The sequence below is a fragment of the Arachis duranensis genome, chromosome 3 (assembly GCF_000817695.3).
Source record: "Arachis duranensis cultivar V14167 chromosome 3, aradu.V14167.gnm2.J7QH, whole genome shotgun sequence".
In the NCBI taxonomy this organism is placed as follows: Eukaryota; Viridiplantae; Streptophyta; class Magnoliopsida; order Fabales; family Fabaceae; genus Arachis; species Arachis duranensis.
The window spans coordinates 28,293,343-28,306,533 of record NC_029774.3 but is presented as its reverse complement, the minus strand read 5'-3'; the positions used below and the strand labels follow the sequence as shown (position 1 = coordinate 28,306,533).

General features: G+C 34.8%; 1 protein-coding gene across 1 annotated transcript; it reads left to right on the top strand.

Annotated features, from left to right (window-relative positions):
• The first annotated feature begins 7,329 nt into the window (after nt 1-7,329).
• Nucleotides 7,330-7,755, top strand: LOC107478378 (uncharacterized). The gene has a single exon (XM_016098518.1). It carries the CDS (start codon nt 7,330-7,332, stop codon nt 7,753-7,755), a length of 426 nt encoding a protein of 141 aa, XP_015954004.1.
• The last annotated feature ends 5,436 nt before the right edge of the window (nt 7,756-13,191 follow it).

The window sequence follows — 13,191 nt, the reverse complement described above, 5'->3', positions numbered from 1 at the left end:
GATGTATAGTTAATTTTATGTGAAAGTGATTGTTAAAACTTGAAAATTGTTAAATAATTTAACTAATTAAATTAAATTATCATGTAACAGTTTATAATTTATCGTTAATAACTTCACATAAAATAAATGCATTTAAGTTTCTACATAATCAATCACTACTCTATTTATGATGCTCGATGATGATAATTGTCGTGATTTTTTTCCTTTCAAAAGAAGTCTAAGATGATAGATAAAAATATACTAATGATTATATCATTTTTTAAAATTTTAATTTATGAATATACTATAAACACATAATAAGAAATTTGAGTTCTATTAGCTGATCAACAATATGGGTTTTGCTAAGGAATATTTTTTTTTTCTTTAACTAGCAATCAGTCAATAAAATAATTGACAAACAAATATTAAAGAAAATTAAAGAAAGAGAAATTTGAGGGAAAAAAAAGAAAGATATTTACTGATTGTTGGCTTTAAGAAATTAGTTTCAATTCTTTTCTCCAACAATATTTAGTCAAAATAGAGACAATATATTGGTTTAAAAAAGTTTGTTATTTACATTTAACTAAAAAATATTAATCTCTTAAGACTTTTTTTTCTTATACATAATATTTAGTATATGTTGGTATTCTCTTATTTTATGTATATTTATAAATATATATAATAAGTTCAAAAAGCTAAGGAAACATTTTTCCTAATATCACCACATAAACTCAAAGAACAGTACGCACTTATTGCGTAGCGAAGTCGTCATCTATTTGTCTTTACCACTTTTCACAATTCACATGCTTCTTTTCTATATTTTGTTTTGTCTCTTTGTAACCATGTTCGTTAACTTCATTCCTTTAATTTATATGAACACTTCCCAGTTCACATGGTGCATTGTTGCCAACACTTACGTGTATTATTAATCATTTCTTCATATTGAAAGTATTTGACCATTTTAAGGGAAAAAAGGAACTTTTTGTTTTCTTCAGACATGAGGAAAGATTCCATTGACTACTTACCTGGGGTGGAAACAATTGATCCAAAGGAAGAATCAGAAGACACATCCACAATGTTCCACCAATTAATTTCTGCTTCCTTCATTAATGCTAAAGGTGCAGATTTTGTGCTATGTAACACAGTTCAATTGGGCCCATTTTTGCAACTGGGTTCACCAATACTATCATGGCCACTAGCCTATGGGCCGAGTCAGACTGCACCCAATGGCTCAATTCCAAGCCTCATGGTTCGGTCTTGTATGTTTCTTTCGGAAGCCTAGCCCATATAACAGAAGGGTACTTGAGGAAATTGCAAATGGGCTTTTGCTTAGTAATGTGAGTTTTGTTTGGGTGCTTAGGCCCAATGTTGTGGGCTCAATTGAGGTAGATCCACTGCCCGTTGGATTTCGGGAGGCGATTCGTGACCGTGGGATGGTAATACCTTGGTGTAGTCAAACCTAAGTCTTGGCCCACCCTGCTATAGGGGTGGCAAAACGGGTCGAATCCGCCGGGCCGATCTGCTAAACCCGCTAAAAATGTGGGTCGGGCTAGGATTTGGAGCCTGCCAAACCCGCACCGCCAAATTGGCGGGTTTTGGCGGGGCAGGACGGGCCGGTTCGCCGGGCCGAAGCTTTTTATTTTTCTTTTTTTTTTATTAAATAAAAGAGTGGTTACTATTATAAAATTAATAATTATAAAAATTTTAAACACTTTTTTCATTTTTTGTTTTTATTCTTCTTTTAGTTATTAACTTTATTTATTTTATTTTACAATTTCTTATATATGCTCAAATTATGTGACTTTTTTTTAAAATAAAGATGATTTTATTGACAAATATTATTTTGAACAATTTTATTGAAGTTAAAAATTAAAAAAAAGAGTAAAAAAATTATATTATAATTTGACTATTTTTTATTTTTATTTTATTTTTTAATTATTATTTTTCGGTTAATTTTAATTAATTTTATTTTTCAAAAAAAAAAGAGTCAAGCAGGCTAGCCCGCCAATCCGCCATAAAACGGAGCGGGCTAGCATTTTGAACCCATTTTAGTTGGCAGGAAGGGCCGATCTGTCCCGTTTATGAGGCGGGCCTAGGAGGGGTGGGGCAGATTGGGGCGGACCGACCCGCTTTGCCACCCCTACCCGCTATTGGAGGATTTTTGACTCATTGGGGTTGGAATTCTATATTAGAAGGCATTTGGTGTGAGGTTCCATTGTTGTGTTTTCCTTTGATGTATGATCAGATTACGAATAGAAAACAAGTGGTGGATTATTGGAAGGTTAGGATTAATTTAAAGTGATCCAACGGTGATTGCGAAGGAGGAAGTCTCGAAGAATGTTAGCCGTTTGATGGGCGGACCTTTAGGAGACCAACTAAAGACTACAATCAAAGAGATCAAGAAAAAATGGAAGATGCACTGAGCCCTAGTGGATCTTCAGAGAAAAATATGTAATACTTCATCAAAGATCTAAATACCAAATCCCATGGCCAATGAGCTTTGAGCCTTTGATCAATTTTCTTAAATAATAAACCAATTATGTATTGGTATATTTTTTAGTTTAATTTTAATATACTTATAATATAAATAATTTTACTAAATCTTTTAATCAAATTCATACATTCATATAAATTTTAAGTGATAAATTTAAAAATTAATTACTTTTATTGATATATCAATATATGATTAATAATTGATTATTTTTTACATTAACAATTTTTAAAAATTAAAATAATATTTTTATATTAAAATATAAAATATACATAAAAATTAAATATATATTTATATACAAATATATAATAACAACATTTATGTGTAGAAATAAGAAATGGTTATTGTTTTATGGATTTTGCTAACATGTGCCATAATAGCACATTTTAAGAATAATAAATTTTTTATTAAAAGTTATTATAAAAATAAATATTTTTATATATTTAATGTATTAAATGCATCAAAAATTTAGAAGATTAGTATTAGAATAAAGTACGTTTTTTATCCTTAATATTTTTGAAATTTTTTAAATTTATTTATAACGTTTAATTTGATTCAATTTTATTCTTCATATACTATGAATAGGGTCGATATTATTGGATACTCTACCATATGACCCACAGATGAAAAAACAGTCCTAAATGCTCTAGCTAAATACCTTTGTCAACTTTGGTAGCTTGGACTATATGGAAAGAGAGATGTAGTTGAAGGACTCCTGTTTCAGACAGATGTCCCGCCAATAACCCTCCAAGAATTCCAGTCCAGATTCATAACTTCAGGAATAATCAATCAATTTAGACAATACTCTTTTTATGTTCCAAGAGACCAGCCCAGCACGTCTACACATATTTCAAGCAGAAATTCTGAAAAATATCTGAATTCTGAAGATTCAGGTGGAAGAGTGTATGTCTTACCACCAAGCCCAACTAGAATTGATGCAGGAATACCCAATGATGCTGAAGGCCCAAACTCAGACCCATATGATCCATATCTGCAAGATGCCCAAGATCCAAATGAAGGAAACACTGAAGACCCGTTTACCTATCTACAAGACCCGGATATGGATCTTAGAGCTGTCAATTTGGCTTCTGAAGATACAACATCCTTCTCAGATGGTGATGGGACCCTTCCAGAAGACTATTTCAAATCGTCCCTTTATTAGGACAATAACTCCACTATGTATTATTAAGTGTGCTAGCATAAAGTGACCTATGTCACATGTCTAAGAAAAGTCAGCAAGAGATAAGGCTTATCCTTATCCTCCAGCTGGCATTGAATGATAGGTTTGTCTAGATTTCGTAAGATATCACTTCTATCTAGAGACCTCTATAAAAGGAGGTGCTCACCACAGTTGTAATCAAATTTCAATGAACATTGTAATATATCCACTTTTTCTATCTTAAAAAATGTTCTAAATTTTCCTTCCCTCTCTGAAAGCTTAGCTAGTTTTATTTTCTTCTTCATCAATCTAGTGCCATAAAAGTATGCTCTGAGCTTGCCTCTAAAAGAGGATCCTGCTCATCAGAAAATAGCATGGATAGGATCCACGAAAATTTTTCATAGTGGAAAAGGGATTCAATGTTATAATGCTAAGTGTTGCTCAGACCCTTTAATCTCACTCGTTTTTATGGTTACAAAGAGTGATTGGGATAAGCAAACAATGTATTATTTTATTGTTATCCTGAAGTACTGGAGATCCACCCCTGTGATATCAGAGCCTTAAGTTTATAAGAGGAAGAAGAAGGTATTACTAGTAAAAGCAAGTAAGAGAGACTCACTAAACATGAATCCTGTAGACTCTTCAAGTTATTCACAACCCATACATCACTCCACCGCTTTGAGCATAGACCGATTACCTTCTAGTTTAAAGAAAACCCTTAACAACAAAATTGACCAACTGTTAGAATTTACTCATGTTCCAGAAGACTCTCGAACCCCAGCCACTAAATACCCTCTTATAAGCCCCTATTCCTTCTACCAAAGACAAAGAAAATCAACCGTCACCTCTATTCACCATCTCATCCACAGAAACCCTTCTCCTCCTCCCAAAGAAGTCATCCAGTTCTCTCATCTACAATAGTGTGGTCTAAAAGCTACTACTACTGAATAATACATAACCCTAGAAATCCCACAGGAACTCATCCAAAATTACCAAAATCAGGGCTACACTCATTTGCATCTAGGAGCAGTTAGACTTATTCTTACTCTCCATGGAAGAAGATCCCTTCTGATGACAACCAAAGTTGCTCTTTTAGATACCACTTTCAAAGAATACCAACATGTCTTGATAGGAGCATTAGTAACCACACTCTCAAATGGAAATATTATTCTCACTATAGCTCCTAATTTCACTATGAGACTTTCAGATCCCACAATATGTCAAAGGCTAAAGATCCAAATACAACTATTAGGAGTAATCCAAGATTCCAATGCTGAACAAGCCACCTTGCACCACCAAGTCCTCTATAGAGTTCAAGACCATGCTCTCGATCTCAATCTCCCAAACACTATAGGAGAAGCATTATTCATGTTTACAGATAATGCAAGAGGACCAGCAATTGTAAACATTCCAAGAATGATCACAACTGGTGAACTTTCTTCTATCATTCCATTAGAATGGATTACTAATTATGAGAAAGCTTTCCCAAAGGAACATGTTGATGTTCATACTACAACATCTCCAACCATTACTCATAATAGTGATGGAACGGTGACTACTATTTTCCAGAGACCTGGAATAACCAAACAGACTTCACTGCGAGGACCATCCTTCAGAAGAATTAATATGATCTCTCATGTCAAGGTGCAAACAACCCACGATCAAAATGATCCACCTGTACACTTCTATAAGAACGGAAAACCTGTTTATGTTTCTCATATAAATGGCCACTTCATTTGGGATGTTGATCCTTCTATGTGTGATTCTAACTGTGACTGTGCCAACCAATGGAGTGACACTGATGATAAAAATTATGTCAGGAGACAAAGGAACAAGAAAAAGAAGAAGAAGTTACTACAAGCCCCTTGCTCCTTCAAAGGACCTGAGCCTCCTGATGATGCTGAAGCAGCCCCACTGCTCAGAAAGAAACCAATGCTCAAGAAGACAAGACTGTCCCGAAAAGGCTCCAAGGATTATCTTTATCAGCCAGCCAATACGATCCCATGCATTGCCACTCTCAGATCTTATGAGGAAGAATTCCTACCTTTAATGACTCAAACTGATGAAAAGAAAATCACTAGAAGATCTTATGTAATTTCCCAAGGGATTACTCCACATGGACATTAAGCAACAACTCCTCAAGAGGAAGTACTTAATTGGCACAGAGACAACGCAGTCAGGCAAAATAAAGTCTTACTTTGCATAGATCACACCATTGATGCTCTTGTAGAAAAAACTGAAGGTCTTTCAGCACAAATAGGTTCCGTGGCAGAACAGGTTGCTGAACTCAGAAATCGGCTCACCGTACAATCTTTTCAACTTAATCAAGAACTCAAGACCTATATTGACGATAGGTACTTTGGCCCAGAACTCTATAAGAAAAATAGAGAGCTGGATCAAGTCAAGGCCCAACTTTGACAGATTGAGATGGACAAAAGCAAAGCAGTTGTACCTCAAGCATTGGCTATAGACCCATTATCCATGTATCCTAAACCATATCCCTCATATTCACCTGTTTTGTTTTCTTCAACATATTCACCTCCAGAAATCCCAGATTATGATTCCATTTTCAAATCCACCTACCATTTAGTCAGACAAGCAAACACCAAAAAATCCATCTCTCCCCAAGGACGGCGATATTCATCTCAGTCCCAGCCTTCTCTTCAACCCAGGCCTCATCCTCCTTGGAAATTAGGAAATTTTTTCAGAGAAGAAACATCTTCTAGTGCCCTTACAAAAGACAAGGGCATCAAAAAAGGGTCACCTACCCCATGACGATCAATAAATACCTTTACTTTGGGTAATCAATCACCCGAAGAAGAAACCACTGAGGTATCTGAGGATACTACTGAGACTGGTGAAGAAACAGATGAATGGTCCGAAGAGGACTATGAAGCAAACCTTTCAGCAATAGCCATGGTTAATCCTGTAGAAGAAGAAGAGGAAGAAGTAACCTTTGAAAGGGATGAACCAACAACTTCAGCTAGCCATACTCGTACAAAGTCTTTTGAAGTTAAAACTTCTAACAAATGGTTCACTTTTGATGATATCCCACTAGCAAGATATAGAGAAAGGTTGAATGAATTTAGTGCTTGGATTGAAACCACCATGGCCAATCCAAACCTTTCAAGCAGACAAGTCCTTACAGATTTCATAAATCGGATGACTGACAATCTCCGAGAGTGGGTGAATAACCTTTCTGAGTATGAAAGACTCCAACTCATCAATGGTACCTCTTCACAGTTTCTGGGAATTATACATCAAGGGGAGATATTTCAATAATCCAGAAAAGAAATTCTCAAGAATATTTTGAAATGAAATGCTGCTCACTCAACAGAAAGGACTTGGAAAGACATTACAAGAGGATGGCTGCTAAATATTATTATCTTGGAAGAAATAACAATCCTCCATTAAAACAAGTCTTCATGGCATCCTTGCCAGATGAACTTCAGCCAGAATTACAGCGAATGATGATGACTCTTCGCAAAGAAGTAGCTACCACTACCATTGGAGAAATATATCAGTTGGTTTTAGCTGTTCTAGACAAATTGTGTGAACAACAACAAATGTTCAAACAGCTTAAAAAAAATCAGGCAAACTCAAAGGAGCATGCAACAAATCCCATTTGAAGATCAAGTGCAAAGAGTCAAGCACGTGTGAATGTAAGCCAAAGAAGAAGATGCATTGGCAATCACCGACTATGAGATTTCACCAGAATACATTCAGAAGGGGAAGAAAGAAGCAGAAATACCGCTATTTCAAAAGGAGAAAACCTCATACTAAGTCAAACAAATGCTTCATTTGTGGAAAACAAGGACACTTTGCTAAATCATGTCCTCATAAGACAAAGAAGGAGATAAAAATGCTTCAGTCTTTAATGGATGCAGCTTCCATCGAAGATGAAGAAGATCTTGAATCAGTACTTGAAGAACAAGAAGTCAAAGATGAAGAAATTGAATATGTTTTCCAAGACTCTAATTCAGAAGAAGACCTCCCACCAAAGAGGTCAATCTTTTCTATATCCTCCGTTGCACCACCCATAGCTTCTATTACCACAAAAATTTCTAAAGGATCGAACTTCTCAGAAGAAGAAATTGGATACCTTGGATCCCTGGGAATGAAGTAGATAGATGGTACTCCTCATCCTCATTTTGATTTAAAGGTCAAGACATCTGTCTATGACAAACCAACAGAAGCTGTTGTACTAATGGATACTGGATCTTGTGCCACTGTTCTAAGACCACATGTCTTACCCAAAGAAATGTGGGCACCTATCTCTAAAAGATTCACAGATGCTAACAGTGAAATCTTCACCATCAATCTTATTTCCAAAAAATCCATTAGATTGGAAATATTTGCAGGCCAAACTACTTAGCTCAGGGTACTAGGAAGCCATCTTCCAGACAAAGACATTTTGTTCAGATTTGATGCATTCTTTTGAACCCATGGACTACACATCAAACCCATTGGTCTAAGTTACAAAGGGCAGTTTTTGCCTTTCACAGGAATGCAAAGCATCTTTGAAATCCAAGAAGCTCCAGAAGAATATAAGGAGGTCCAGCAAATACTCCTTAGTGCCTATTGTAACAGTCATGATCAATTCAACCATCCTGCACCTTTGTGGAAGAATCCAGAATTTTATGTACGCCTCCCCTTCAAAAAGAATGAGGACATCAATCCAACAAAGGCCACGCATTCAGGGATGAACCCTGAAGATCCTAAGTTGGCAAGAGCTGAATGTGCAGCCCTTCTTATTCAAGGACTCATTGAACCAACTAATTTTAATTGGGCGTGTCAAGCATTCTATGTTGAAAAAAGCGGCCGAGCAAAATAGAGGAAAGAAGAGGCTTGTTATTGACTATAAGCCACTTAATGTCTTCTTACAAGACGACAAGTTTCCTCTACCAAGAATCTCAGTTATTACCCAGAGATTAAGTGAAGCAAAGATATTCAGCAAGTTTGATCTAAAAGCTGGTTTTTGGCAAATTGGGCTCCACCCTGAAGATAGATACAAAACAACATTATGTATCTTTGAAGCCCAATATCAATGGATAGTAATGCCATTTGGATTCAAAGTAGCCCCATCCCTTTTCCAAAAGGCCATGACCAAAATCTTTGAGCCCATATTACACTCCACACTCATTTACATTGATGACATATTACTGTTCTCAAAAAATAATAAGGTCCACAAGGCACTCTGGCCCAATTCACTCAAATCATCAAAGATCAGGGACTCATGCTATCATCAAAAAAGAGCTTTATTGCTAAGAAAATGATTGAATTCCCTGGCATGGTATTCGAAGATGGATTTTTCCAACTAGGAGAACATATTGCCAAAGAGCTAATCAACTTCCCTGATGAGAACATGACGGTCAAACAAGTCCAACAATTCTTGGAAATCGTCAACTACATCAGAGACTTTATCCCAGATGTGACCAAATACACCAGCCAGCTGTCAAAACTCTTGAAAAAGAAGCTCCCACCATGGGGACCTGAGCAAACCACAGCTGTCAAAACCCTAAAGAAGATAGCACACGACCCCCCTCCTTTAAAGATTCTCGGCACAGGAAAAAGAATTTTGAAGACAGATGCTAGTGATGAAATCTGGGGAGTTGTGCTACTTGAAGAGATTGATAGGGCAAGACACTACTGTGCGCATGCTAGTAGAAAGTTCAAAGAATTCGAAAAACATTACCATGCCACTTACAAAGAGATTCTTGCTGTCAAAAGAGGAATAGAAAAATTCAATTTCCACCTCAGTTCTTATCATTTCACTGTGGAGATGGATAACACCTCTTTCCCATCAATGTTGGAAATCAAGAAAAAGATATTGCCAAACTCTCAACTGTTGAGATGGAAAGATTGGTTATCTCGCTATAAACTTGAAGTGAAACACATCAAAGGACATCAAAAACACACTTGCTGATTTCCTATCCAGACCAACCAAAGAACCACTCCCCAAACCAATCCCTTACATTTACACCATGAGTACATACAATCCTTCATACACCATTCCATTCCCTGATTGTCCACTTCACAGGAGCCCATACAGAAGAAAGATTGGTCATTTTTCCTTCAAAGCAAAACCTCAGACAAAGTTCCAAATAGACTGTCTAACCAGACAAACTTTGTTTTATTGGCTACACCAGCTCCTTATCATAACCAAAATCCATCCAAATCTAAGGTACTTCAACATGGATACCCTTTTTTTGCACTATACCAATAATCCAAGGACCTATACCAAAGGAAATGATGTGGTATATTTGGGTTCTGTCTTCCATATATACATGTGCTATCATAGTGCCACTCTTCCTTGTATATCACATCTTGTGTAATCGCACTCAAGTCCAGTCTCATCTAGTCCGGTTATTCTCTATGTATGCCCCACTTGATGCATGGAGAGGAATGTTATATAATATGCTCGACCGGCACCAACTATGGGATAAATCCTCTAAGACAAAACGAAAATTTTGTTGTTCTGACTGTTCCACTTTAGTGTACTGTGTAGACTTAGAGAATAAATTATTCAATCATGATTTATATTTTATTTGCTATTAAATAAAAATATAAACTTTGCTTATAAATATGTCTCCTATTTAGTTTATTTTTTCTAGAACTTCCTTATTTGTTTGTGTTTCAGATTCAGTTTGTGTGTTTGTTTGTACTTCAGGTTTTTGTGTTTAAATTTTAAATTGTTTGAATTTTAAACTTCATCTTGGATTAGTTTTTCAAATTAGAAAAGGGGTGTATGTTCAACGTGGATTGTACATTGGATGTAGACTGTTGTTTAGGTGTGGGCTTTGTTTTAGATGTGAATTTTGTTTTTGTTTTAGTTGTAGAGTTTGTGATAGATGTGAGTTGTGGTTTAAAATTAACCTGTAACTTGGATGTGGATTGTGGCTCAGATTTCAGGTCTATTTTTTGTGTGGATTGTGGTATGGGTTTGAGTTGTAAATTTAGTATGGGGTCCATTTTGAGTGTGGATTGTAACTTAGATTCCAAGTTTGTTTTTGATGTGGGTTGTGACTTGGGTTTGGTTGTGAGTTGGGCTTCACATTAACTGACTATTTTTTAGAGGTTAGGATCTTATTTAAGTTTAGAATGCACCGCAAGACTTGGTTTAATGGCAACTATGTTTGCCTTACTAGAAGGTGCATCGGATTCAAATCCTAACTAGGTTTAGAAAGTTGATATATGGAACCTATTGAAAAAGGGAAGGGGTGTTTGTAAGGGGTACTTGACCAAAAAAAAAAACTTTAGAATATACCTCCTCTAAACTGGTGTTATGATTTTTTCTTTAGGTAGGGATGAGACATTGTCGCTCTTTTTTTCATGGTCAATAAACTCAATTGGCTTATCAATTAGGTGATCAAAAAATACACGAATTCTCTTTTCATGTTTAAGTGCCCGATTATACATCTTTATAACAATATTGTCACCCCTAATCATATATAATCCCCACGATTAAATCCTAATCCTCATCTAGCCAATACATCTCATTAAATTTTTTGTACCCTAAGTCCAATAATAAACCATTTATGAAAAACATATTCAGGTATCAACATTCATTCTCTCAATATAGTTTTTTATATCGCATAGACTAGATTCAGGTTATCATTCTTTTTTAACTTTTTTATATGATGATACACCAATGTGATGTGTGTAGACATTGTTCTATCAGTACAAACGAAAATCGAATCAACATAAAACTCTAACAAAATTCCCAATAAAACAATCAAAATAAAAATCCAAACAATGCAAGTTACATTACATACGATAGTATCAGTTATGCACAACATAAGGATCAAAGAGCTTACCTTTAATGCTCAACGAACATAAACGAGACCTCTTCACGGGGATCGCACCACAAAAAACACGTCTCTCTCGCTTCACATGGACTAAGAATTCGTTTGGGAAGTTTCAAAAGTAATTTTTTTGAGCTTTTGACTTATGAAAAGTAGTAGTATTAATGTTTGGTGCAATTTTCAAAACCAAATTGCAGCTTTCTAAGAAGCTATTTAGGAGCTTATAGAGAAGTTGAAAAAATGACTTCTCTCATAATACTACTATTTTTTATCACATTTCTATAAAATAAGTACTTTTAGAACTAAAAATTCAAATACAAAATAACTTATTTATAAACTACTTTTAAATAACTATTTATTGTTTAAACTATTTTATCAAAAAAAATTTAATTAAGTTGTTTACCCAAATTGGGCCTAACTCTCACAACACACGAAACTTTCTTTGCTAGAGGGACCAAGGACAATGACAGTGACGCATCAACATGCAAGAGATTCTCGTATTGCTTAATTTGAGAATACTTCTCTATAAAATTAGGGCACTCAATACACTTTGAATTTTTTATTTTCTTTTTTCAATTTTTAAATGACCTAATGTTCACCTAACCCTCATTATACAGCCCACTTTGTCAGGTTACTTTGTTACATACTTAGTAAACTTAACGGAAATGGAGCCTAACTAATTGTGTATTACTTTTGTCCATCCATACTAATCTTTCGTGTGTACTTTTGTCAATTTACTCATAAAAAAATCAGCTTTTGCTTCTACTCTTCTGCAACTCTCAACTCTCTTCCATAGGAGTAAGAATCGAATTGGACCAGCCAATTCGACCGAAAAATTGATTAATTAATGGTCTAGCCGGTTTGATTGAAAATTTGGACAATTTATACAATCAACATGTTGAGAATCGACTGATTCGTTACAAACTGTGAACCAAGTGACTCTACGATGTTCTCAATATTCTGCAGATCTTTGGTGCTCTTCAGCTTTCCTAACATTCTATCTACTACTTGATTATTGCCAAGATCAAACTCGGGACAACATATTAAAAAGCACCATATATTGTCACTCAACTAAATCTTTAGCTGCACTCTTTTATGAGACTTGAATATGTGCAATTGTAATACAACTTTTATATTTCTGTTGCTAATTTTCATTGTTCAGTTTACTATACAAAATTTTTTTTTGCTATTTTTGAGTGTGAAATTATTGCTTTTTTTTTTTTTGCTGGTTATTCTATCACTTACTCACTATTTATTAATAACCAAAATACTGAGTACCTTCGTTCTATTTTAAGAGATTTTGAATTTAGTTTTTGATAATAGTAAAAAGTTTTTTTATATGAATATATATGAAAGAAATATTTTAGAAAAAAAATATGTACACCAAAATTATGTATAATATATATGGTAAATATAATCATTTATATTAAATATCGTATTATGCTTCGATAGCTGAGTTAGTGGTGGTTGATTGAATTTTCACAGAAATGAAAATATCAATATCAATTTCAACAATAATATAATCAATTTATAATTATAAAGATGGCTAGCAAAATAGTAAAATTACATCCACAAGCTTCCTTGGTGGAACACGTGTTTTTAATGTAATTACATTCCTGCCCTACATATACATCGTTATTTACAACATCTGTCCTTTTTTATCTTTCTTTTAACCAATTTGAAGCTGAAAAGTTGAGGAAACTACTTATCTCTCAAACTCTCTCTCCTGCAATGTTGTGATCTGTTTCAAGGTCCCT